At 56.8% G+C, this 25,713-nt stretch overlaps 3 protein-coding genes across 7 annotated transcripts; 1 reads left to right on the plus strand and 2 right to left on the minus strand.

Moving 5' to 3' along the window:
• Positions 1 to 856: 856 nt before the first annotated feature.
• On the minus strand, positions 857 to 4,870 carry GPR152 (G protein-coupled receptor 152). Its single transcript, XM_036029770.1, has 3 exons — positions 4,811 to 4,870; positions 4,189 to 4,323; positions 857 to 3,149 (listed from the first exon to the last, which is right to left on the minus strand). Exons 1-3 carry the CDS (start codon positions 4,838 to 4,840, stop codon positions 1,554 to 1,556), a joined length of 1,761 nt encoding a protein of 586 aa, XP_035885663.1. The 5' UTR covers positions 4,841 to 4,870; the 3' UTR covers positions 857 to 1,553.
• Positions 4,322 to 8,396, plus strand: CABP4 (calcium binding protein 4). Of its 2 annotated transcripts, none has more exons than XM_028516765.2 (6): positions 4,322 to 5,467; positions 5,842 to 5,872; positions 5,969 to 6,112; positions 7,326 to 7,435; positions 7,742 to 7,889; positions 7,992 to 8,396. In XM_028516765.2, exons 1-6 carry the CDS (start codon positions 5,081 to 5,083, stop codon positions 8,018 to 8,020), a joined length of 849 nt encoding a protein of 282 aa, XP_028372566.1. In that variant the 5' UTR covers positions 4,322 to 5,080; the 3' UTR covers positions 8,021 to 8,396. The 2 variants fall into 2 exon arrangements, with proteins under 2 accessions (XP_028372566.1, XP_035885667.1); XM_036029774.1 differs by having other exon boundaries at positions 5,354 to 5,467; positions 5,763 to 5,872.
• Positions 8,397 to 13,924: 5,528 nt separating this feature from the next.
• On the minus strand, positions 13,925 to 18,636 carry TMEM134 (transmembrane protein 134). 4 transcript variants are annotated; one of them, XM_028516249.2, is made up of 7 exons: positions 18,377 to 18,633; positions 17,411 to 17,475; positions 16,854 to 16,943; positions 16,626 to 16,702; positions 14,629 to 14,673; positions 14,402 to 14,455; positions 13,928 to 14,324 (listed from the first exon to the last, which is right to left on the minus strand). In XM_028516249.2, the coding sequence occupies exons 1-7, from the start codon at positions 18,548 to 18,550 to the stop codon at positions 14,242 to 14,244; spliced, it is 588 nt and encodes a 195-aa protein (XP_028372050.1). In that variant the 5' UTR covers positions 18,551 to 18,633; the 3' UTR covers positions 13,928 to 14,241. The 4 variants fall into 4 exon arrangements, with proteins under 4 accessions (XP_035885664.1, XP_035885666.1, XP_028372050.1 ...); XM_036029771.1 differs by lacking the exon at positions 16,626 to 16,702 and having other exon boundaries at positions 13,925 to 14,324; positions 18,377 to 18,635; XM_036029772.1 differs by lacking the exon at positions 16,626 to 16,702 and having other exon boundaries at positions 14,110 to 14,324; positions 17,400 to 17,475; positions 18,377 to 18,636.
• Positions 18,637 to 25,713: the final 7,077 nt, after the last annotated feature.

A 25,713-nucleotide genomic window follows, 5' to 3' on the forward strand; every position in this document is an offset into this window, starting at 1 on the left:
CATGACAGCCAACCTTGCCAGGACGACATTGTCACCCCATTTTGCAGAGGGGAGCCCTGAGCTGGAGAGAGAGCCAGGAACGGGCCCAGATCGGCTGCCTGCACAGCCTGCTGCCTTTTGGAAATGCAGGCACCCCGGGAAGGGTGGCGAGTTGAATGTCATTGTCACTTACATCTATGGGTAAGGGTATTGCCCGATGGCTGAAGGTCACAGTGCTGAGCTAATGGGAAAAGATGGGGGTGGGGGGGAAGGGAGCATGGTTTGGAAACGGAAGGGGCTGAGAGGAAGCTGGGTGGTGCGGTGGGCGCCAGAGGAGCATGAGGGAAGTGAAAGGGAAGGGGGCCAGGGTCAGCCTTCCAGCACTTCCTAGTTTTGGGTTTGTTTTGGTTTGGTTTGGGTTTTGTTTTGCAGTATCTGCAGCCTGAGAGGGAAGAGGTTGGCTGGCTGCACCCCGGAGATGTTGTGTGGCCTCTGGGGACCTCTGCCCTTTCTGGGGCCACCGGTCCCCAGAGCTCTCTGCTCAGGCCCCTGAGCTGGGTGCACGGGAGGGGCCCAGAGGGAGGCAGGCCCGGCGCGCTCCAAACCCGCAGCTCCCACGGCGTTGTGCGGCTGGAAACCAGCTGCGCCCTCAAATGGAGCGAACTTGGGAATCCCCGGAGCTGCCCGAGGCGCAGAGGCTACCTGGGTGTCCGCAGCCCAGTACTGGTCACAGGCACAGCTGATGGGCCACCCCCCCCACCCCGCCCAGCTCACAGGATCCAGGTGCTTAGGCCAGATGGTGCCTCCTCCCATCCGCCCCCAGCCCCTGCAGGGACATCTCTGGACGCCAAGAAAGGAAGGACATCTGTTCACCGAGTCCCTACTGTGTGCCGCAGGCTCTTGCTAGGCGCCTTACACACTTTCTCATTTAATGCTCACGGTGGCGGATGGAATGGGGCCTTGGAGAGGGAAACAGCTTGTCCAGAGCCCCGGGAGCGGGATGGGACCCCGGGGTTCTGCTCCTGCCATCCCGCCCCCGCCCCACAGCTGGCGGGCTCCTGCTGGCTCCGGAGGGACCCCCTCCTCCACAGGGACTTTCTCCTTTGGCACCCTCGTGCCCGGGTCACTGGGTGGTGTGGGGAGAAGGGGAGGGGGGAGAGGATGGAAGGGAGTCAGATCGAGCCCAAGGAAGTCCCCCTGCTGTCTGTTCCCGCACCAGCAAGGCTGAACCGTCACGGGGCCTGAGGGTATCGGAAGGCAGAGCCCAGCGGACACCATCCGCTGGGACCGTCCGGGGCTGTTGGGCCGCCGTGTGTGTGTGGGGGGGGGGGTGGACGGGGGCAAGCATGACAGCGATGGAGGAGCTTGGTGGGACCCGGACAGGGACACGACGCTCACGACGAACTGTCTGGGACTTCTGGCCGCTCCGTTCTCACTTCCCCCGAGTCCTCCCGCAGGCCCCAGGGCCCGGCGGGGTTTTCCGTGATGACTTCCTCCACGGCGCCCCCCTCTCTGACGGGCCGGTTCCTCCACCTCCCTCCGGCCGCCTGGCAGGCCTGGGCTCTCCCGGGCCCTCACGTGGGGTCTGCTCCAGGAGCCTCCTCCGGGGGGCCACTGCTGGGCCTTCCCCCCTCAGAGGCCGCTGGCGCGGCTGGGTTCCCGGGGGCCTCTGGGCTGGGATCCTGGGATGGGGCGGAGGAAGCTTCATCGCAGGGGCTGGGGGCCGGGCTGGCGGCAGGTCCGGGGGTCTGAGCCACCGGGCTGGCCTGGGGCTGGGCCACAGGGTCCAAAGCAGGCTGGGTCTCACAGTCTGCCCGTGGCTGGGCGGGCGAGTTCAGCTGGGGCTGGGCCACAGAATCTGACTGTGGCTGGGCCGTGGGGTTTGCCTGTGGCTGGGCCGTGGGGTTCTCCTGTGGCTGGGCTGTGGAGTTCAGCTGAGGCTGGGCCATAGAATCTAATCGTGGCCGGGCCGTGGGGTTGTCCTGTGGCTGGGCCGTGGGGTTCTCCTGTGGCTGCGTGGCGGGGTTTGCCTGGGGCTGGGCCACCGAATCCATCCGTGGCGGGGCGGTGGGGTTCGCCTGGGGCCTGGCCTCGGCACCCGGCTCTGGCACCACCGTCTGCCCAGCGGAGTCCGCCGGGGTCTGCGGCTCGGCCGGCGTGAAGCTGCCCGGCCGCTCCTCGCAGAGGGCTGCCGCGAAGGAGGACAGCACCGTGCGCAGCAGGGCCCGCAGGTCGGCGCTGGCCAGGAGGCAGAGAAAGGGGCTGAGGCAGCTGTCGAGGAGGATCAGGTAGTCGGAGTAGACCAGCGCCTCCCAGAGCAGGTAGCCGGGGTAGACGTCCCACAGGAAGGCCAGGTACAGCAGCTGCGCCAGCTGGTAGGGCAGCCGCAGGACCACGTAGGCCGACAAAATGGTCTTGGCCACCCGGGCGAAGCCGCGGCAGGCGGGGCTCGGCTGGCGGCGGCAGCAGGTCTTGCAGGAGGCGGCCTGGGTGAGCACGTGGCAGATGAGCAGCAGGAGGAACGGCAGGAAGCCCCCCAGGATCTCCAGCATGCGCAGCGGCAGCTCCTCGCTGTCCCAGAAATCCAGGCAGATGACCAGGTCGTACCACCACACGACGGCCTCGGGGAAGACCAGCCAGGGCACGCTGAAGAGCGTGGCCAGCACCCAGACCCCGGCGCAGACCCAGAGCGGCAGGCGGACCGGGCGGCGCCCGGGGTACCAGCGCGGGCACAGGGCCAGCAGGCACCGGTCCAGGCTGAGGGCCGCCAGCAGGAAAAGGCCCGAGGAGTAGGACACGCCCCACAGGAAGTAGTAGAAGCGGCAGGCCGCCGTCCCCAGCGGCCAGTGCCCTCCGTGCTGGATCTCCAGGATCTGGAAGACCGCCGCCGCCAGGAACAAGAAGTCGGAGAGAGCCAGGCTGAGCAGGAGCAGGGCCAGCCTCGTGCCCGCTCCCTGTCGGGCCTGCGAGCCCGCCAGCCACGCCATGAGAGCGTTGGCCGGCAGCCCCAGGAGCAGCAGGGCCACCAGGAAGACCATGTCCCAGCTACCCTGCGGGTAGTAGTCCTCGTCCTCCAGTTCCGTGCGGGGCCGGCGGCCAAAGACACCCAGGCGGGCTTCCATACTGTCCATCTGAGGTCCCCCGGGTGGCGCTGGACGCAGAGGGGGTGCCTGGCAAATCAACGAGGGCATGGGTGATGGGTCACGAGAAATGCTCTGTGTCTCTAGGCAAGTCACTCTCCCTCTCTGGGCATCGCCATCCCCTTTCGAGTAGGTGCCCTCTACCAGGGCCTTTAATGGACCGCCTCCCTCAGTCCTCACGCAGTCCGTTTTGTAGGGGACGAGAGGAAGAGTCGGAGGGTCAGTGACTTGGCCAAGGTCAGAGATAGGAAGGGAGACACCAGGACTTGAACTCAGACCTGACCGTTCTGCCCCTCGGAATCCCAGTGTGTGCAAGTAGGCCAAACTGGGGGCTTTCTAACATACGTTTCAGGCTGGTGAATCTTTTCTTTAAATAAGATATTACGGTTCCCATGAACTAAAAAGGAGTGGTAAGATTAAAGGAAGGGAGGGTACCGGTAGGGCCTCGGGGAACACGGTTTGCAAACCACTTGGTCAGATCTTTGCAGATGCCTTTTGTCCGGTATTCTGGGGTTTGAGTGTTTAAAGGTCCAGAAAGGGAGGACTCCGGTCTCATAGGTTCCACAGGAATCCAAGGGTGCCTGGGAATTTGGGGCCGAGGAGGCCCCTCCCCCCGCCCCTGCAGCTCCTGGCCTCGGGTAAGGTAGGCGGCTCATGGCCGCGCGGCCTGGGGCCAGGAGGGCCGGCCGGTCCCGGGAGCAGCTTGCACCTCTGCTTCCTTCTCCAGCCTCACCGCGGCCCTCTCCCCTCCTCCTGGTTCAGGCGGAGGAGGCCCGATTTGTCCCGTGGGGCTAATAAGTAGAGAAGGGGGTGCAGCAGTGTGGTGAGAAGGAGGGTAGCTGCTGCCCTCCACTCTCCTCCATGGTGGGGGACTCTCCCTCTCAGGACAGAAAGCCCCGATGGTGGCGGAGAGTCAGGGGACGCTCCAGAAAGGCCGGCTCCAGCCACTTGGCCTTCAGCCCAGGGGCCTCTCCCCAGCCCCCCACCCCCCCACCCAGGGCTCTTCCTCAGGCAGACCCCACTCCGCAAGCTCCAGCCCCTGCTGGATCACAGCCCTGGCTCGGCTTACCTGGGAGGTGAGGCTGCTGGCCGGAAGGAGCAGGGCGTGCCTGCCTGCCCCGCGGTCCCGCCGTCTGCGGGGCCTCACACCGCGGCCTGCTGCATGGCGCCGGGCGGCGCTAAGGCGGCCCGCCTGAAACCCAAGCTGAGGACATTAATCATTCATGGGGCTGCTCACCGGGAAACCCTAACCCCTGCCCAGTGGGGCCAAGTGGCCAGCCAGGCCCCACATCCTTGACAATGCCAGATGGCCGAAACCCCCTCACCCTGACCCCTCCAGCACAGCGCAAGCAACGGGCCCCCCCAGGACCCACCTCCTTTGGCCTCACCTCCGTGCCGCTAAATCCAGAGTTCAAGGCCTCTCTTCCCCAATTTCACACACCCTCTGCTCCAGCCAGGGTGGCACCCACAAGGGGGCCGCCGTGGGCAATTCATCCCATCGTTGCCCCCCTCCCAGCCTTCGCCCAGAGTCTCCCTCCTGTCTGAGAGCCCTTCTCCTGTCCTCTCTTTGCTCAGCGCTGCCCTCATCACACAGCGGGGCTGAGCCCTCCACCCTGCAGCAGTGTCGCTCCCATTTTACAGGCGAGGCAACTGAGGCTTGGAAAGGTGACTTGCTGGGTCTCCCAGCTCACCGGTGGACCGAGCTGTAGCCTGAAGCTCATTGCAGCCACCACGCCCTGGCACCCACTGTTGCTGAGAACCGTCCTCTTGGCCCATCTGCCCTGGCCACACAGGGCAGAGGGCCCCGGGTAGCGCCTGAGCTGCCTCTGTCACTTAGCCTAATCCGCCTCAGGGCCCCGTCCCAGGCCGTGCGCTCTCTGGGTGCATAAGCAGCTTTACGGGCCCAGAGAGCCAAGGGTGCTTCTCGCGCGGTGTCTCTGAGCCCCGTTGCCTGTCTTCACATGGCCACAGAGAAGGCCAGGGGGCAGCGTGGCCCAGACCTTGCTCCCAGCCCCCAGAAGCCCCCCGTGGGGGCCCAAGTTCCCAGGAGTGGTGCTGAGGGGCAACCCTTGACCAGGAGGAGCAGCAAAAGGGAGAGGGGGCCCCGAGGGTCCCAGAAAGGCACCGACGGCTCTGGGAGGCAGACCCCCGTCCAGCGCCCCGAGGCCCCCGGGAGCAGCAAGCACGCCTCTGGGACAGGCGGAGGGCCAGAGGAGGAGCCAGCCCCTGCAGCCCCTGCAGCCCCGGGGGCGGCCTCCCGGCACCAGTCCCACCGGCACCGTCCTGCCCCGCACCACGATGCAGCCCAGAAGACATACGGGCCTCTGCTCAACCGTGTCTTCGGGAAGGTCAGGAGGGGCCTGGTGGGGGTGGGGAGGGGACCTGTGCCCTCAGGCTCAGCCCACCCCGCCCCTAGAACTCAGGCCTCCTGTCTCTCCTGCTCTACGCTCTGGAGCCTGGCTGGGAGCTTGAGGAAGGGAAGGTCTTGGGTGGGCCTGGGCAGTAGGTGGGCCTAGACCTCAAACCCAGGGTTCCGTGAGAGCTCAGGCCCCAGGGGCAGGGAGAGGAGGGGTCGTCTCTTGTCCTAGGGCCCACGGGACTTCAGCTGCCTTCTCCTGCCCTTGTGAGACTGGCCCAGTCCAGGCCAGCGCGGGCAGGGGCTGGAGGAGGCCGGCCAGAGTCCTGGCTGGCCCTGCGGACACGCTGGCCTGTGCCCCCGCAGGACCGCGAGCTGGGCCCCGAGGAGCTGGACGGTGAGTGAACCTTGCTGGCAGCGGGGCCGGGGGGGGGGGGGGGGGGGGGGGGTGTCCCCGAGCTGGGCTCCTGGGCCTGACCTCCCTCCCCCGCAGAGCTTCAGGCGGCCTTCGAGGAGTTTGACACGGACCGTGACGGCTACATCGGCTACCGGGAGCTGGGCGCCTGCATGCGGACGCTGGGCTACATGCCCACGGAGATGGAGCTGCTCGAGGTCTCGCAGCACGTCAAGATGCGGAGTCAGTGCCTCGCGCCGCTGTCCGGGGGTGGGGGAGGGGCTCTGGGCGCCCCGCAGGCGTGGTGGGAGTAGGGCGAGGGGGCGGCAGTTTCCAGGGCAGTCTGGCAGTTTGGCATCGGCCCCGTCGGATGCAGGGACACCGGGGTGCGAGGAAGGCACTGGGGACCCAAGACACACCGGCCCTTGGGGCTCTGCAGGGCCGCCGGCTGCAGAAGCCCTCCTCGGCCCTCGTGACGCAGCGCCTCCTGCTGGCACCGCCCCGCGCTCGCGGTCTCTGTCTCCCACAGAGAGCCCCCTGGGGTGCGCTGAGGCCCAGCGTGACACAGTCCTGGCCCGCGCCTGTGATTAAGTGAGGGATGGGCGGGCGCCGTGTGCTTCTCATTGGCTGGTTTGTCCAACAGCAGGTTCCCTCCGTTCCGTGACACCCGCCCTCGTGTTACCTTTGCGTTCCACGGTGGGATGAGATGCACCGTGAATGTGCACATTTCGGTTCACGCTTTTCTTTTCCTTTCTTTCTCCTCCCAAAGCTGTTATTTGACCATTTACATTTATTTATTTATTTATTTATTTATTTTTAGGGAGAGGGGAAGGGAGGGAGAAACAGAGGGAGAGAAACATCAATGTGTGGTTGCCTCTTATGTGGCCCTCACTGGGGACCTGGCCTGCAACCCAGGCATGTGCCCTGACTGGGAATCGAACCAGTGACCCTTTAGTTCACAACCCACGCGCAGTCCCCTGAGCTACACCAGCCAGGGCTATCTGACCATTTTTTTTTTTATAAATGATGGCATCTCAGAACCGAGGGGAGACATGGGCGCGCTTCTCCAGGGGCGTTTATTGCTGCCCACAGGGACCCGCCCACTCAGTAGCTGTGCACCCCAGCCCGAGAGCACCGCGGGAGTGGGTTCCCCTGCTGCCAGCCTAGGGTGAGGAGGGCGGTTTACTTGGTCACCCAAATCCACGCACCACGAGGTGGCAGAGCCAGGGCTCAGGCCTAGGACCACCTGGTTCCAAAGCCCACTCTTTCCCCCACCCCCACGTGCTGCACCACGTGCACCCCCAGCCGAAAACAGGGCTCCTGCCCCCTCCCTCTCTGAGGGTAAGGATGCTGGGCGTTCTTTCCTGGATGCAGAGCCAGGAGGGACTGGCCCTGGTGATGTCCCTCCCCGGGCCCCGGCCCTCCGCCCACTGTGACGCTCTGCTCGGGTCTGCAGTGGGTGGCCATGTGGACTTCGAGGAGTTTGTGGAGCTGATGGGCCCGAAGCTGAGGGAGGAGACGGCGCACATGCTCGGGGTGCGGGAGCTGCGCATCGCCTTCCGGGAGGTGCGGGGCCTGGAGGGGTGGGCGGGGCATGCACGGTGGGACACTGCCTTACTGGTCTCCCACCCAGGCCAGGGGAGGCAGGGAGTGGTGGAGTCCTCAGCCTCTGGAGGCACAGGGCCCTGCGGAGGGTGGGGCTGGGGCCAGGGAGGGGTTTGGAGAGGGTTTGGCTCACCCCAGCCCAGGGCAGGGGCTGGTCCATCCAGGGAGACTTCCTGGGGCAGGAAGGCAAGGGGGCATCTGAGGACAGCAGATGCAAAGGTGGAGGTGGCTGTGGGCGGGCGGGGCTGAGCCCTGCTGGGACCCTAGTTCGACAGGGACAGGGATGGACGGATCACTGTGGCTGAGCTGCGGCAGGCAGCGCCGGCCCTGCTGGGGGAGCCGCTGGGGGACCCTGAGCTGGATGAGATGTTCCGAGACGTGGACCTCAACGGGGACGGCACCGTCGACTTCGATGGTGAGTTTCCTTCCTAGACAACTCCCCCCACCCCTCCAGCCCCCAGGCTGAGCCCCGCAGCTCCCGCGACCCCTGACCCACACGGCCCCCTCTCTCCCGCAGAGTTTGTGATGATGCTCTTCACCCACTGAGCTCCAGGCGGGGGACCGCCTTGTCCCTCTGGCCCCAGACCGGCAGGGTCCCTGCTGCACGCCCTCCCCGGGAGGCCCCGGGATGAAGGAGACCAGCAGCCCAAGCTCCTCCTGCCCCTGACCACACCTGGCTGGAGCGCCGGCTTGTGACGGCACCCACCCACCCTCATCCTCGCCTCCTTCCCACCTGGGGAAAGGAGGTTCCAGGACAAAAGCGACAGTCAGCTGCCTGGCATTCCCCAGCGAGAGCAAGATTTGGGTCTCTGCAGCCCCTCTGGGCGGGGGGGGGGAGCTCCCCACACTGGCAGCATTAACAAATGGGGGTTGGGGGGGTAAAGGGGATGGCTGGACAGGACCCTTCCCACTACTTAAGTGTGAAAGAATAGATATATCTTAAAGTTGCACCCGAGCCCTGACCCGTGTGGCTCAGTGGGTTGGGCATCATCCCGCAAAGCGAAAGGGCACACGACCGGTTGCGGGTTCGGTCCCTGGTTGGGGTGCATAGGAGAGGCAGCCGATCTATGTTTCTCTCTCACATCGATGTTTTTCTCCCTGTCTTTCTCTCTCCCTTCTCCTCTCTCCAAAAATAAAGAAATAAAATCTTTTTTTTTTTAAGTGGAACTTGAAAGGAAAAAAGGGATGACCTCAGGTACCAAAGGAAAGAGAGAACTCCAAGCCGGGTGGCGGGAGGGAGCGAACCCTGGGGGCGGGGCTTCAGGCCCAGAGGTCTGAGAGCCTGGGCTCTGGCACCAGGAGTGTCAGATGCAAGGCTTGCGAGGGGCAGGGGAGCCAGACACGCCCCTGAGTACCTGCCAGGGGCTCCAAGGGGTCCCCTGTTCTGGAGAAGGGAACCCAAAACATACCCCCACCTACCAGCCGGAGGGACTGGCACGGGCACAGATGTCCAGGGCCCAAGTGGAAACGTTACGCTAGGGAACCAACCCAACACTCAAGCCTGTGCGTCAGGCAGGAGCACGGTCAGGCTCCATGGCATGAAAAGCTGAAGAAATAGGAAAAAATGGCTGTCAAGGGCACTCTTTCTACCCAGGGCACACAGGACTTAAAACATACACACACCCGCACCGCCATTTCTGAAGGTGAACTCGTGACAAAATATTACAAATCACATAAGAAAACAAGCCACCTTTAGGGAGACTGGGCGGATAGAGCAACCAGGAGAATCGGTACCCCAGAGTGTAAATAATAGAACCATTTAAAAAAGGCTATAAAGTAAATGCAAAAAAAATTGAGATAAAAGAAGGAAGAGAGACCAACATGTAACAACAGGATAGGATTAAAACTGCACAGGGAGATTAAAAAATAACACAATAGGAGCCCTGGCTGGCGTAGCTCAGTGGATCGAGCTCGGGCTGCGAACCAAAGTGTCGCAGGTTCGATTCCCAGTCAGGGTATATGCCTGGGTTGCAGGCTATGACCCCCAGCAACCGCACATTGATGTAAAAAAATAAAATTAAAATAATAACACAATAGAACTTCTAAAAACAAAAGCTGTAGCCATTGGACTGAAAAGAAATCCATGGAGGAGTTCAACAGCAGATTAGAAACCATTTAAGAGAGGATTAACAAATTGGAAGCTATTACCTGAAAATCACCATAATGTAGCACTGAAGGATAAAATGATGAAAGGTCGTAAAGGATCATTAAAAGTCATTAGGAGTCTTAGAAGGGGAAAATAAAGAGAAGGGACATGAGGCAATAGTCAAAGAGATGATGGCTGAAGATTTCCCATAAAGGTTCCCACAAAGTCAAGTGCTCGGGCTGATGGGGCGCGTTGCAGCCAGAGAAGGAGAAATTAAATTAAGTGTGTGTCTAGACGAAAACTGCAGAAGACAAAGTGAAACTGAGGGGTTCCCGTCTACGTGCTCTCACTGGAAGGATGGCTTTAGTAAGAAGGACATTTATGCCCTGGCTGCTGTGGCTCAGTGGCTTGAGTGTCAGCTTGTGAACTGGAGGGTTGCTGGTTCGATTCCCCGGCAGGGCACATGTCTGAGTTGTGGACCAGGTCCCTGGTTTGGAGGCATATGAGAGGCAACCATTTGATGTTTCCCTCCCTGTCTTTCTCCTCCCTTTCCCCTCTCTCTAAAAATAAATTCTTTTTTAAAAAATGTAAAAAGGAAGGAAATTCGCCCAGGAATGAAGGCGGAGCACGTACTAGAGAATAGTCAGGAAAGAAGCCAGTAAACACGCTGGTGGATGTGAAGAAGCATTTACTATTAAAGTGAATTTGGAGGATTTTAAAAATAAGGAGAGACTGAAATAAAAGACAAAAACCAAATGGAAGGTGGGAGGGGATGCTTCAGACATGCCGAAATCTTTTTCTTGTTTTTCCTACAGGATAGATTACTTGATTGACTTTAGATGTTTTTAACCACTTACGGGTAAGCATCCATATACTATAAATACGGACAGGATGAGTCACAGAAGAGGAAAAGGGGGAAAACGAAGAGCTCTCGATTAAGTGGGTAGAAGGCCGGGAAAGTGGGGAAAGCAAAGAAAAACAAGAGTCCATAGAAAATATTAAAACAGAGGGTAGAAATAATCCTTAAAAGAACAACAGCTATAAAAGATTAAGTTTTCCAGTTAAAAGCAGGAGTCTCAGCCCCAGAAGAAAGTATCAGTTTTAGACTGGGTTCCCGGTGAGTGGCAGAGACCCAACGTAGCAACGCCGTAAACCAGAGAGAAGTGCATCTTCCCCACAGGACGCCTTAGACAAAACCCAACCACAGGGTCTTCAGGGACCTGGCTCCTGCCGGCCGCTGGCCGCTGGCCACTCCTAGGGTGGCTCACGTCTGCCTTCCAGGTGGCAGGACGGAGGCAGGAACGAAGGAGAAAGGAGGCAAAGCACGTGAACCACATAATTACACCCCATTAGGTAGAGCTCCTCGCCCGGTACACCTAGACGCAAAGGATGCTGGGAAGTGCAACCCTTGTTTGAGGTCCTGCAACCAGAAGGGCAGAGGGCAAATGCCCAAGGGCGGGTACCAGCCTCTTCCCCACAGCGGAGTGCAGGATGGAGGAGACATATTTAAAGCGCAACGACCGCCGCGAGGCTGAGAGTGAAGTCGAGGAGAAAATGAGCCGGGAGGAGGCGTGGGCTTGAGGCGGAAGGCACTAGAGAGAGTGAGTCACGGCTCACTGGGGAAATCCGGCGTTCCTAGTGCACGCGACTGGTAACGTGTATCCCGAGTAAACGTAAATTATGTTTAGAGCTTGGATACTCCTCCTTCCCTGGGGAGAGTGCTGCTGTCAATCCAACTTGGGTGACATGCAAAACCAAGCACATCGGCTCCCTTACAACTTGAAACGTTTCAATTTCGTGTTCTGTCCAAGGGCTCCTGTAGCTCCAGGGCTGGCAGACGTTTTCTCAGAAGGGCTGGACAGCAAAGATGGGGGGCTCGGAGGACCGCTCGGGTTTCGCTGCAGCCGCGCACTCCGCCCTCAGAGTTGTTTTTGCCCAGCAGCCGGAGGCAACGTGTAAGCAAATGGGTGTGGCTGGATTCGAGCTTCAATTAAAAAATAACTAACTAAATTCGACTTATTGACCCTGAAATTTGAATTGTATCAAGTTTTTAAAAAGATTTTATTTATTTATTTTTAGAGAGGGGAAGGGAGGGAGAGAGAAACATCAATGTTGCTTCTCAAGCGCCCCCTACTGGGCACCTGGCCCGCAACCCAGGCATGCGCCCTGACTGGGGATCCCACTGGCAACCCTTTGGTTTGAGGGCCAGTGCTCAATCCACTGAGCCACACCAGCCAGGGCAAGTTGTATAAAGTTTTATGTATCACAAAATTATATTTTACTATTCTTTGACTTTTTCCCAACCATTATAAAAATGTGAAAACCATTCTTAGCTTTGGGGAGCTACTGGGCCTGAGGGCTACAGCTTGCTGATTCCTGATGTAATAGTCTTATACTACGGAGAATCACCACTTCTGGGATCACTGTGTTAAGATTGTGGAAAAACAAAAAGTTATGAATGTAGTAGCAACTTTGCGTAATAATTTGCTGATTTGCAGACTTTCAATGAGTGTTTTTGGTGACTTTTCTTTTTCCCTATATTTGTTCTGATTATATTTATTGGACTGTAATTTTATGTCTGATAAGTCTGGTAACAAACTGTGGGTTTGATACTGTGTGTCTTTTTTAAATTTCACTTTTCTAGTTTTTGTTTTATCTTAATGTATTGGTCTCTGATGAAGTTAGAAATGAAAATTGGTTTTCAGTTCAGCTACTTTGAGAACCACTGATTTAGGAGTTCCTGCATCCAGGTGGTGCCCCCGAAAGCGCCTTGACTGGGGGGCTGAGGGTGGGAAGGCCGGGTGGTCCGGGAGAGCAGGGGCGAGATCGGGGGTCTGGGTGTTCATTTTTTTCATCAAAGTCACAGAAATCAAAAGGCACCGTCCTGCCTGCTGCACACACAGTGGAGGCCAGGCCAGGCCAAGTTCCCTCCTTTTTTTCTTCAATTAAAAAAAAACATTTTTAAAAAGATTTTATTTATTTATTTTTAGAGAGGGAAGGGAGGGAGATAGAGAGAGAAACATCAATGTGCAGTTGCTGGGGGCCGTGGCCTGCAACCCAGGCATGTGCCCTGACTGGGAATCAAACCTGCGACACTTTGCAGCCTGCACTCAATCCACTAAGCTACGCCAGCCAGGGCAATTGAAACATGTTTTAAAAGATTGTATTTATTTACTTTCAGTGAGAGATGAAGGGAGGAAGAGAGGGAGAGAAACATCAATGTGTGAGAGATACGTGGATCAGTTGCCTCTCGCACATCCGCAATTGGGCACCTGGTCTGCAGTCCAGCCCTGGGCCCTGACTGGGGATCGAACCGGCGACCTTTCTGTTCCGTGCTCAGTCCATTGAGCCACACCAGCCAGGGCCCAAGTCCCTTCTTAATGGCACTCACGTGTTTACTGGGGGGGTGGGGCAGACTGTAAACACGTAATTACATGAACAGGGTCTCATCAGCCCACACCTGTCCATCCAGACCCTCAGTTGCAGTTGCTCGGTTGGTGACCGCCGGCCCGGTGACCTTCCCCTCCCCGCAGGTGCATGGAAGCCCTGGGTTATGCTCCTAACCTCGTCCGCTGGTGAGTCAGTGTCTCTGGGTCTCAGTTTCCTCAACTGCGAAGTGGGGCTGAGGAGGCGAGGGTGGGAAATAGCTGGTGTTGAGTGCCCAGCACAGGCCCTGCTGCCTTCCGAGTTTGATAAATGGTAGCTATTACGATCCCCGATTTTGGGGTTTGCAGAGATTTTGTTTCCTGGATCCTAGGATTCTGAGATATTGAGATTTTTCAAAATTCTGAGATGGTCTGTTCCCAATGTTCTGTGCTCCTGAGTCTTTGATCACAGAGGTTCACTGTCACACAGGCCCTGCTTCCCATGTCCTTCCCTCTGTCTCCGATTTCTCCCAACCCCGGGCCGGGGAAGTAGGGCAGTGGGTGGAGGGGGCTGGGCCGCGCCTGCTGGTGGCCCACATTCCGACCCGGCTGTGGCAGCCCAGGGCCCCAGAGCCAGACTGGAACCAGGATAGCAGCCTCCAGGCCCCGGGCCTGCGTCATCCGAGTGCCCTGGGCCAAGGCAGGTAAAAATGCTGCCCCTACCGCTGAAAACAGGGGCAGGGCGGACAATGCTAAGAGCAGGGACGGCGGGAGGCTGGAAGACGCCGCTGCACATTGCAGGGCCGCAGAGTCCCAGGCTAAGCGCAGCCCCTCACGTGGAGCCCCGGGCAAGCCTGGAGCTTCGGGGCTGTCCTGTGTACAGTGGGGAGATGGGGGGTCAGGGCGCCCTTGGGTCCCGGGGTCAGCCCTTTTCTCAGCCTTTGCGGGAGGGGGCTGTGGCCCAGCTGATGAGCGGGTTGGAAGGAAAGAGCAATTCTCTGCTGGATGTAATTACCCCTTTTATTAGCACAAGGCACCGCCAACCCAGGAGCCTCAGAGCCCGAGAATAAGTTAAGGCACAGAGCGGGCGAGGGGCGACTTCCCCGGGCCCAGGGAAAGGGTGCGCCCCAAACTTCCTGAGGAAACTCTGGATGGGGCCGGGGCCCCAGGGGTCCTGCAGAAGGGACTTTTCCATCGAGATGAGGGAACTGGAGTAGCGCGGGCCGGCCGAGGAGCGCCCCCTGGGGACGAGAGGAGGCTGCCAGGGGCCCACGCGGATCCCTGTGGTCGGTGGTCAATCGGCGTCTGCAGGGGGCTCACTTCTCGAAGTAGGGCAGGTAGAAGAACTGGAAACCCCGGTGGCCCTTGACCGCACAGTAGATGAAGATCACGTGGTAGACTGCGGGGCGGGGCCGGTCAGTGCCGAAGCCCCGCCCCCCTGCTCCCCCTCCTCCCGCCCGCCAGCGCCCCTGGCACCTCCTGGGACCAGCAACAGGAAGCCGGGCACGAAGAAGATGGCGCTGGAGACACCTTCGGGAGGAGAGGGGGGCCGGGTCAGGGCAGGGAGGCACCGCCCGCAGTGCAAGGGGCCCTTTCTGGCAGGGAGGGTGGGGGGTAACGGGAGGGGGAGGGCTCGCCGAGAGGCCCCGTGCAGCGGAGGGGAGTGAGCGCTGCCTGCGGAGGCGGCGGGAGGGGGCGCTCACCTGGTGAGGGGGCCACCTCCAGTCCCACGCCGACCACAATCAGCACTGCACACAAACGGAGCCGCGAGGGTGAGGGCGGGAGCAGGGGCCAGGGGCGTGGACGTCCCACCGCACTCCCCCCACACGTGGCTTAGGCTTGAGGAATGCCCTTCCCACGCCTGTGCGGAAGGTTCCCCGGGCACAGGCCCTCCCAGGTAAGATGGCCAAGCTCTGTGTTTGCAGAGCTAGGCGCCTGGCAGGCCCTGGGCAATGTCGGCAAAGAGGTATTTTTACCTGCTCCTTGGTGGCACCTGTCCTCCAATCAACAAACATTTATGGAGCACCTGGTACTGGGAATGGGGGGGCAGATGAAGTCCCTGCCCTCGTGGCCCTTCCCTACTGGAACTGACAAAACCCTGCAAGCTGCTGCCCAGCGATCTGCAGGACGAGCTGGCGGCGCGGGGCCTGGAGCAGGCGCAGGGGCATCTCAGCCGAGCGGGCAGCAGTAGCAGTAACATCTAGCGACAACTTACCAGGTGCTGCCACACACTGGGCTAAGCGCATGACATGCACACCTTGTCACCTTGACAGAATGAGACCTGTATGGTCCCCATTTCACAGAGGATGAAACTGAGGCACAGAGGGGGAGAGTATTCCAGACACAGGGAGCAGCCTGGAGAGAATGAGGGGCTTTCTAGAAGCTTCCAGCTTTTGGTGAGACTGGAGAGACAAGAGCCCAGGCCTGAGGAGTCTGGCCGGGCCTCCAGGCCCTGGGAGGGATGCAGACTCCGGCTGAAGACAAGGGGTTGCTGGGGGAGCTGGGGAGGGCATGGCTGATCGAAGTTCAGACTCAGGGTCCTGGGCCCCAGGTAGAGGGAAGGGCGGGGAGCAGTGGGCTCTGCAGCCGCGAGGGCTATAGCATGGAGGCTTGAGGGGCCCCCTCGAACTGTTACGTGGTTTGCGCACCTCAAAACCAGTATAATGGGGGCTGAACTCTCCCTGCACCCTGGCACAGGACTGTGGGCTCTGCCCACTCAGAGGAGGCATCTTTTTTCTAATTCCTGCACAGGCCCTTTAGGGGCATACGGTGGCCCCCGGGCCTGGCAATGTCACCGATGTGGGTTTAAATCCCAGCTCATCTACGTAGCTGTGACCTGAGGAAGTCCCTTCACTGGCCTGAGTGTGTGTCCTTATTTCCGGACTGGGCTGGTGACTGCGCTTGCCCTGCTGGGGTCTGGGAGGGGATAAAACGAGGTGGGGCGGGGGCAGTGCGCCCAGTGCCCGCCGTGCAGGTGCTGGGGAAGTGGTGGCTCCCTCCCCCGCACCAGGTCCTGAGAGCGGAAGCAAGGACTCTGCTGCTCGGCCCTCAGGCCGGGGGCCTCGACCTTCCCGGAGGAGGGAGGGTGGCCACCACAGTGGGGGCCTCCTAGGGGCCCCTCTTGATTGCAACCCTGGACCCCTTCTGGGGACCCTGACCCCTCAGCCCCCTAGAGTGAAAAGCACGCGAGGCAGAAACCATCGGCCGGAGCTCTGCCCGCTCTGGACCTCAGGGTTCCCGTCTGGGCACCGGGGCGGGTGAGGGTCCTCGCCAGCCCTCAGGCTGCAGAGCAGGGGGTGGACGGCTCTGGCCGTGGCTCCGGGCAGCTGCCCGAGCACCTGCCCCGCACATGGGTTCTGGGTCACGGCCCTATCTCTTCCTTGCTGTGTGACCTCTGTCGGGCGGGGCAGTAAGCCTGCCCTGCACCTGGTTTGACGTAGACACAGAACAATGGATTAAACAGGCTGAGTTTAAAAACAAAAAGGGCTTGGAGCACTGCACCAGTTTGCACTTTCAACGACGTCTGATTTCCTGGCTGGGCCTGCCCCTCTCAGAGGCCTCAGTTTCCTCACCTGTAAAATCGGGGTGGGGTGATGGCAGCCAGCCGCCTCCCCAGCATGCTGGGGGGCTCAGTGGGCCAAGGCGGATGCAGAGCCTGCAAAGGAGGGGGACCCTCCCAGGGGCTCCCAGGGACACTCACCCAGCCCTAGCAGCAGCAGCAGGAAGGACGCCAGCACTACCCTGCGGTTCTTCTGGATCAAAGGGTGTTGAGTCCAGCTGGGGAGCAGGAGAGCAGGACGGGTGTGAAAGAGGCGACAGGAGGCCCACCTCTCCTGTCACCCTCCCCACCCAGGGGGCCGAGGGGAAGGGCCAGGGCGGTCTGCGCTGGGGCTGTGCCACAGGAGGCTCAAGGAAGACGGGGTCTCACCTGCAGCAGGCATTGTAGGAGCGCTGGGTGCTGCTGCTGATGGTGCTAAAGGACCACTGGGAGCTGCGAACGGATGTGCGGCCAGAATCCCTGCAGGAAAGGTGGCCCGGTGAGGGGCAAAGGGGAGGCAAGGCAAAGGGGTCCCTTGGAGACAGGAGTTGTGATGTGGGACTAGGACTGGGAGCTCCTGTAGAACGGGGGGCACTGAGTGGGGGTGGGGTGAGGAGGAATTCAAGGGCAGGAGGTTTCTGCAGGAGTGGGGTGGAAGGCTGGGGATTCAAGCTACGGATTCCTGCAGGACAAGCGACGTGAGGAGGTAGGGGCCAGACCAAGCCGGGGTTTCTGCGGGTTAAGGAGCCTGGCAGGGGTGGGTGAGGCTAGTGCCAGGGTAAGCTGACCCTGCAGGACACGGGAAGCCAGGAGAGAGGAGTGGGGGTCAGCTTAGGGGGTCTTGTGGGACAGAATATGGAGGAGCTGAGTTAGCGGAGGTGGGAGACTGAACGGGAGCCAGAGGCACAGCGACAGGGGTGCGGGCTGGGTCCCCACCTGGCCCTGACCTGGTGCCGACTCCCCCATCTGGCTCCGGAGACGCCGGGGCTCCATCCTCATCGTTCTCCAGGTTCTATTCCAGAACACGGGGCTCAGGGATGGGCTTGGGCCCTTCCTCGATCCCCTTCCAGGGAGAGGAGAGCAAGCCCACACAGCTGTTTGCCCCGCTGCTTGACAGCTGCTCACCTGGCCCCTCCCCCCTCCCCGCAGAGCAGAACGGGTTTGATGATTCACAAACCGAAACCAGGTAGTAGGCAGGAGCTGGAGGCTCTGCGGGGCAGGAGCTGCAGGGTTGGAGGGCTCCCAGCTCGGGTCCTGGGGCCAGGAGATAGCCCGGGGTTGGGCGTCAGGGCGGAGAAGTCAGTATGGTATTTCAGGGGCCCCATTTGGAGGCTCTGAATTTGGGGAGGGAACGGAAGACCCATGGTTTCCAAGTTTGGGACATAGAAATCTGGTCGAGCTCTTCAAGAAAAGGATAGAGGCGGTGGGGGTCATCTGGGAAAATGGGGATTTCCAGTTTCGTGGGAGTTCAGGTGTGGGCAAGGATTCATCGTGTGAGTGGGGGTTCCCAGCTCTGGGGAAGAGGATGGAGTGGGGACTTCCAGAACAGATTCCTGTTAGATCATCTGGCCTGGGGCTCAGGGGGCTGGCTGCTCCTGAGCATGGATAAGGACTGGTTCAGGTACAGAAGGGGTCCCCATCTGAAGAAGGAGGGGTTATCAGTGCCCATGACGGGCGAGGACTCCGGCTGGGGCGGGAGACGAGCTCCCGGGTCCAGTTTCTGGGCTCTCAAGTGGTGGCTGGGCACCGAAATCAGAGCTGAGGGTCTGGGCAGGGCTCTCCATCAGTGGCCACGTCGTGGGGCGGTCTCCCACTCCGGCTAGGGCCTCTAGACAGATTCTCCCTTGAGGTGGGGCTCTTCAGGGTCCGGCCTGGGGTCCCGCCCAACTCTTGAGGAGGGCCGGGCCGGTCACCTGGTAGCGCAGTCGGGACTGCTTGTCCTCGTCGGCCACCTCGAACCGCGCCCGGCGTTCGAAGTGCAGCGGCCCAAAGCGGGCGACCCCGCTGGACTCGGGCCCAGGGCCCGCGTCCTCCAGGGACAGCTCGAAGGCGTCATCGATGCTGAACTGGGGCCGGGTGGCGCTCATCGCCCCCGCTCGGTCAGACGCCCTGCGCCGCCGCCATCCGCGCCCGCCCGTCCCGCTCCGCTGCGGCCCCGCCCCCGCACGCAGGCCCCGCCTGGTGCCGTAGTCTGGGGAGCTCGACTGTCCGGCGTCCTGCCCGAGGCCCCGCCCCCACGTAACCGCCCCGCCCCTGCCCGCCCTCAGCAGACCAGAGCTGCGGAGCGCCGAGCTGACTAGTGGGCGGGGCATCCTCTGGTTCTGCCCGCTCTGGCCCCACTCCTGCGCCGCCCAGCGGCGGCCTGCGGTGCGACAACCCGTGCCGTGATCCGATGCAATATCCAGGTGTGTAGGGACGTGGAGGGGAGGCCTGCCACGCTCTGTCCTACCGGCTGAGGTAGGGCCTTCTGCATCCCATCCTGCTCCCGCAGGATGGGCGTATGTTCGCGATATAGTCTTTCCTGTAAGTCAGCCTTGGTCCTGCTCCGATTGTCTGATCCAAGCCTTAAGAACTGAAAGCGCAGACCCGCCTGTACCACCACCAGTCCTACAAGTGACACCGGCACTGAGAAATAACAGGGAGCCAACACAGGTGACTATGCGGCTCACTCGGATTTTATTAATGCAGATTTAATCCAAATCCATACTAACCTAATAACAATGCCAGTCACTCAGAAACAATCAGTACTAACATCACGAGAGAATAGGGGGATAAAGAACACGAGTCAGGGAGACAGCATGGTACTCAAGGAGCCATCAGCGTCTTGCAAGGGAGAATCTCTGGAGCCAGGTGGGCAGCAGGGCAGAGGAAGTCCTCAGTCCAGCTGGTGGCCGGTGCCAAGGGAGATCAGCCTGGCGTGGAGCAGCCCTCTGGTGTGTGGAGCTCGGCTGTCTCAGCGGTGGTCTGGAACCCACCTCAGTTATACCCTTGAGAGTGTGCACTCCACCCTTCTGGGCCTTTTGATAAGTGTCTTGGCACCCCTGATGGCAAGGGGGGGAGTTTCCCCAGGAGCCTGTCTGTGGGTGGTCCCACTCTGCAGACACGGCTGTTCTGATCACATGTGTAGATATCTCAGATGTGTCTCCTTGCCAGATGTGTCTGGCATGATTTAGGTAGTTTCCCTCTTGAACCAAACCGTCACAGTTGACTGACAGCCATCTTGGTTAACATGAGTGACTCCACTTTGTTTTATATACTTGATGGTATCCTGACCAGACCAATGCCATTCTGTTGGTCCTTGTCTCCATGTCCAGTGCCAAGGAGACTCCAGGGAACTGTTTCCCTACCCTTACTCACCAGGGCCTTGCATGGGAAGGGTATTCCCTCTCACCGCCTTGCAGCTGTGCTAACAGGCTCAGAGAGTTTACGTGGCTTCCACTCTCCTGCAATCCACCCTCCACTCAGCAGCCCAAGTGTTCTTTAAAAACGTAACCCATCCTGCCGTGGCTGGTGTGGCTCAGTGGATTGAGCGTCGGCCTGTGAACCAAAGAGTCACCTGTTTGATTCCCAGTTTAGGGCACAGGCCTCGGTTGCTGGCCAGGTCCCCAGTGAGGAGCGTGAGCAAGAGGCAACCACACATTGATGTTTCTGTCCCTCTCTTTCCTGCTCCTTTCCCATCTGTCTAAAAATAAAAAATAAGTAAAATCTTTAAAAAATAAAATAAAAACATATCTGATAATTTTCTGTTATTCTTAAAAGTTTATATATATATGTATATTTGTATATAAACACACACACATATATATTGCTCAGTCACTCCCATATAAACTGTTCCTTGGTTTCCCATTGTGCTTACAATAATATCCAAACTCCTGACTAAGGCCCACAGAACTCTGAATACTCTGGTCTCTGCTCACCTTTCCCGGTCTCATCAAGTGCGCCTCTGTCCCTCCTCCCCCCTCAGCCCTTCAGGCCGAGCTCGACCCCCACCAGGGTCCATGCACGTGCTTTCACCTGTGCCCGGAAAGCACGCATCCCCTCTCGGGAAGCCGTCCCTGACTATGTGATCCAAAGTCAGTTTCGCATCGCACAGCACCTTAAATTACCTTCAGTTCTATTCTCCACTGTGTCTACAGTGCCCAGAACAGTGCTTGGCATTAAGTACACGCTCAAAAAATATTTGTAGAAGAAATGAACATGTGCTTTGTTAAAACCCCAAATGCAAGCCCTGGCTGGCGTAGCTCAGTGGATTGAGTGCGGGCTGTGAAAGTGTCGCAGGTTCCATTCTCAGTCAGAGCACATGCCTGGGTTGCAGGCCATGGCCCCCAGCAACCACACATTGAGGTTTCTCTCTCTTTCTCTTTCTCCCTCCCTTCCTTCTCTAAAAATAAATAAAATAAAATAAAATCTTAAAAAATAAAATCCCAAATGCTTGCTGACAACAAACTAACAACTATCAACAACTAAACCTAAAAAAAAAAAAAAAAAAAACCCGAAAACAAGAAGCAAACAACTAGAACAGGAACAGAATCAGAGAAATGCACATCACATGGAGGGTTTTCAGTGGGGAGGGGGAGGGGAGGGGGAGGGGAGAATGGGGGAGGAGGTACAGGGAGTAAGTGTAATTGGCAGGCATAAAATAGACAGGGAGAGGTTAAGAATGGTACAGGAAACAGAAGTCAAAGAACTTATATGTACAAGCCATGGACATGAATCTTTAAGGGGGGAGGACCTGGAGGATTGGGGAGTGCAGGGCAGAGGGGGGATAAAGGGGGGAAAACTGGGAAAACTGTAATAGCATAATCAATAAAATATACTTAAAAATAAAAAATAAATATAAATAAAATCTTTTAAAAAACCCTAAATGCTTGCAAGTGGAAGAACTGGAAGGTGAACGCAGGCCTGCCCAGCTCCTGGAGCGCCCACTCTCCCCCCACCCCCGACCACCACACTTCGTGTTATGACCTCATGTGAGGAGCAGTGGCGATGTCCCTCTCCGTCTGCGACACATCATCGCTCCAAGCAACTTCCCTGCTCCCCGCCCTCCCATCAGCCCCACATCAGTGAGCTCAGCCAGCTTCCTCGAGCCCCGCCTGGCTCTCTACTACGTACGGCATTGGCTCCTTTGTGGGTGTGTTCGCAATTTACAAACGAGCAGTATAAAACTCATTCTGTTGTTTACCTTTGTACCTTTGGACACTCCATGCTAATGTTCTGCACAAGCATCTCATTTGTTGCTTCTACCGGCTGCTTGCGGCATACCACGTTGAGCATCTAGCACTTTCACTATCCACCCCCTCCTCCCCGAAGGACGCACACTCAGCTGGGCCTGCTGCCCCCATCACGTCCCATACATCACGGCTATGGACATCTTCACACTGTGCCCTGATGGGCTGGGGAGCATTCTTTTTCAAGCAGGACTTCCGGGCCATGGGGTCCGTGCACCCTTGACTTTGCAAAGCACCGCGGATGCTGTCCCGAGTGGCCGTGTGAGTTCACACATCCGCCTGGAGGGCTCTGGTTGTCTGTGCGCATGCGGTATTCAGCTGCCTCGCGGCTCGCCAGTCTGATGAGCGTCAAGTGGTGCCTCGGTTTCATGGGGGGTCTCTGACGACAGGGTTTGCACAGGTCGTGGTGTTTCCCTCTCCTGTGGATAGTCTGGTGGTCACAGCTTTTGTCCTGTGTTGTTTTTTTTTTTCTTCCTCTTGGGTTTCTGGTCTTTTTTCTGCTGATTTGAATGTCTGTTCATTTCTGAGATTTAATCCCCAGCTGGGTCCTGACGTTGCACCTGTCTGTCTGTGTAGCTTTCCTTTGTCCAAGGTGCCCTGAGTTAAAGAACCATCCTCGTTTGTACAGTCAAGCCCATCAGGTTCGTGCATTTTGAGGCTTGTTTGAAGCGTTTCCTCACCCCGAAGTGACAAAGATACCCTCCGAGATCTTTTTCTACCGGCTGTTAGTTTTACTGACTCTCTAGGAGAGTGTTGCAGCAAGACATTCACTGGCTTTGGAGCCAAACTGCCTGCTCTGGAGTCCTAGTCCTCTCCTTATGAGCTTTGGGATCTTGATGGGCCAGGACTAGGACAAGGGAAGGGAGGCATTCCCCTCGGGTGAAAAATTTAAGGGAACACCTAAAACTCAATAAGAAATATCAACACTCTTTTAGTGTATTATTTTTTAAGATTTTATTTATTTATTTTTAGAGAGAGTGGAAGGGAAGGAGAAAGGGAGGGAGAGAAACATCAATGTGTGGTTGCCTCTATTGTGCCCCCTACTGGGGACCTGGCCTGCAACCCAGGCATGTGCCCTGACTGGGAATCGAACCAGGGACCCTTTGATTTGCATCCCATGTTCAACCCACTGAGCTACACCAGCCCACAAACTGATATGCCTCTCCCTCTCTTTCTAGCTCCCTTTCCCTCTCTCTAAAAACAAACAATATCTAAAAAGAAAAAAATTCAATGATGTATTGAATTTTTCAGTGACAATTTTCAACCTTTTTTACCTCATGGCACACATAAACTAATTACTAAAATTCTGTGGCACACCAAAAACAAACTTTTTTTTCCAATCTGACAAAAAAAATAAAACAAAGCAACTGGGTATAATTTTGATTCATTCACACTGGATGGCTATTATTGTGCTGGTTGTTGTCATTTTTTAATTTGATAATCTGAGCAGGGAGGGGTGTCCAAACTTTTGGTGTCTCTGCACCACATTTTGGAAGGAGTTGTCTTAGGTCACACAATTAAGCACATTGTGACACATAACCACAAGAAAATCTCATAATGTTTTAAGTAAAATTATGATTTTGTGTTGGGCCATATTCATTCCTGGGCTGCATGTAGCCCACGGGCCACAGGCTGGACACCCCTGGAAGGGAAAAGAGGTCAGTGCCCCTGACTAAGTAGTCAGGAGTTGCATGTTTTAAAAATTCCTGAGGTACACTGCTTGAAAAGTACTGATGTACAGGCAAACTATTTTATTTTAGTTACTTATTTGTATTTATTGATTTTAGAGAGAGAGGAAGGGGGAAGAGAGAAACATCAATTTATTGTTCCACTTATTTATGCATTCATTGGTTGATTCTTTTTTTAAAGATTTTATTTATTTATTTTTAGAGAGAGGGGAAAGGAGGGAGAAAGAGAGGGAGAGAAACATCAGTGTGTGGTTGCCTCTCACGTGCCCCCATTGGGGACCTGGCCTGCAACCCAGGCATGTGCCCTGACTGGGCATCGAACTGGTGACCCTTTAGTTCACAAGCTGGCAGGCACTCAATCCACTGAGCCACACCAGCAGTGGTGTTTTCCATGTTGAGATAATCACTCTTATTTCTTTTTCTTGGTTTATTGCTCGAGCCAGGACTATGCTAAGCAGCATCCCGGACAGAGAGCATTCCTCGTCTTGTTCCTGATCTTGGAGAGAACGTGAGTACTTGTTCCATCATTTTTCCTGTGAGTTTTTATTATAAATAGTCATAGAACTCCATTACATGCTTTTTCTGCACATTTTGAGGTAGCTATGTGAGTTTGCTCCTTTTGTTCACTGATGTAATGAATGACACGAATAGATGTTTCTAATATTAATCTGTTTTTACATTCTGGGAATGAGCCCTACTTGATCTTGATGTTTTTTAAAAAAGATTTTAACTGTGGTAAAATACACATAACATAACATTTACATCTTTGACAGTTTAACACCGTTCAGCAGTGTTAACTGCACTCACATTGTCACATAGCCAGTGTCCAGGACTTTTCATCTTGCAAAACCGAAACTCTGTACCCTGCTCCTTAAACAATGACTTTTCATTTCCCCCCATCCCTGGCCAACCGCCATTCAACTTTATCTTTCTGAATTTGACCACTCTGGGCACTGCGTATAAATGGAATCATACAGTAGGTCTCTTTCTGTGAGAGGCATTCACTCAGATATTGATGCATTTTTTATATACACTAGTGGATTCAATTAGCTTAATATGTTATTAGAATGTTCATATCTATATTTACTAGTAAAATATGGCATATATATTTAAAGCTGGGAAGACAGATATGTGTATCTGTCTATGTGTATTTAATTATTTTATTTTATTTTATTTTATTTTATTTTTTAAAGAGGCAAAGAAACTACAACGTGTGGTTGCCTCTTGTGCAACCCCCACTGGGGACCTGGCCCGCAACCCAGGCATGTGTCCTGACTGGGAATTGAACTGCAACCCTTTGGTTCTGAGCCTGAGCTCAAGCCCCTGAGCCACACCAGCCAGGACTATGTGTATTTTAAATGTACACACATAGTCATAACTGCAATGAAGGAGAAATACTGGAGAGGAAGAGGGAGAGAGTGGGGGTGGCGGAAAGGAGAAACAGAGAAAAAGAAACATCAACTTGCTGTTCCATTTATCTATGCATTCATTGGCTGAGTCTTGTATGTGCCCTGACAAGGGATCCAACCAGCAGCCTCCGCGTATCAGGAGGATGCTCTAACCAACTGGGCTACCTGGCCAGGGCCTGCTTTTTGTGCCTTACGGTATATTTATCTGGTTCAGGAATCAAGATTAAAGAAGGCTTGTAAAGTATATTGGTTGGCTTTCCTCTTTTTCTATTTTCTGGAACAATCTGTACAAGATACAGACTACTTGTTGCTTCCAAATACAGTACTAGCCAGTAAAATTTCCTGCATTGGTTAAAAACAACAACGACAATAAACAAAGCATGTTTCCCTTTCATCTGAGGTCCTGCCTGTCTTGGGGAGTTCTCGTGGGAAACGAACCGGTGTAAATATCCGTAGCATTCGGCACCTGGGTCACAGAGGACCCCCAATAATCCTTCCCAGTTATGATGATGAGATGTAGACAATGCACCGGTCCCGGGACATCCTCTTATGTGGTGACCTAAATCTCTTATAGCTGTTATCCACGGCCAGCTCCCAGGGGCTGAGACAAACGCTGTTTCAGCCCTCAAGTACCTCGCTTCTATCATTCATGTATTCCCTTATATTTAAAGGGCACCCACTTTGTGCCGGACACTGGGGAGTCAACGGTGAGGACACGCCCACCACCAACCCCACATGGCGCTCTCTCAGTATCTTGGGGAGCTTACGGTTCCCACAGGGATACAGAAATCCTTTTCCTCTTACTCTCTCTTTTTTTTTTTTTTTTTTTTAATTTGTAAAGAGAAAAACAAATTCAGTATTTAAAATTCACGACTACTGTGCTTCTAAATATGGCTAAAAGAAAAAGCCAGAGGGGATACACAAA

Source organism: Phyllostomus discolor, chromosome 6, assembly GCF_004126475.2.
Source record: "Phyllostomus discolor isolate MPI-MPIP mPhyDis1 chromosome 6, mPhyDis1.pri.v3, whole genome shotgun sequence".
NCBI lineage: Eukaryota > Metazoa > Chordata > Mammalia > Chiroptera > Phyllostomidae > Phyllostomus > Phyllostomus discolor.

Coding starts and splice junctions, on each gene's coding strand:
- GPR152 (XM_036029770.1), bottom strand. CDS start 4,840: ATGAGCTTCAGGCTACAGCTCGGTCCACCG. Junction 4,324..4,810: donor GGCTACAGCTCGGTCCACCG/GTGAGCTGGGAG, acceptor TAATGTCCTCAG/CTTGGGTTTCAGGCGGGCCG. Junction 3,150..4,188: donor CCAGCAGCCTCACCTCCCAG/GTAAGCCGAGCC, acceptor TTGATTTGCCAG/GCACCCCCTCTGCGTCCAGC.
- CABP4 (XM_028516765.2), top strand. CDS start 5,081: ATGGCCACAGAGAAGGCCAGGGGGCAGCGTGGCCCAGACCTTGCTCCC. Junction 5,873..5,968: donor GGGCCCCGAGGAGCTGGACG/GTGAGTGAACCT, acceptor CCTCCCCCGCAG/AGCTTCAGGCGGCCTTCGAG. Junction 7,436..7,741: donor TGCGCATCGCCTTCCGGGAG/GTGCGGGGCCTG, acceptor CTGGGACCCTAG/TTCGACAGGGACAGGGATGG.
- TMEM134 (XM_036029771.1), bottom strand. CDS start 18,550: ATGAGCGCCACCCGGCCCCAGTTCAGCATCGATGACGCCTTCGAGCTG. Junction 17,476..18,376: donor AGTCCCGACTGCGCTACCAG/GTGACCGGCCCG, acceptor GTTCTGGAATAG/AACCTGGAGAACGATGAGGA. Junction 14,674..16,853: donor TCCTACAATGCCTGCTGCAG/GTGAGACCCCGT, acceptor GTTTGTGTGCAG/TGCTGATTGTGGTCGGCGTG.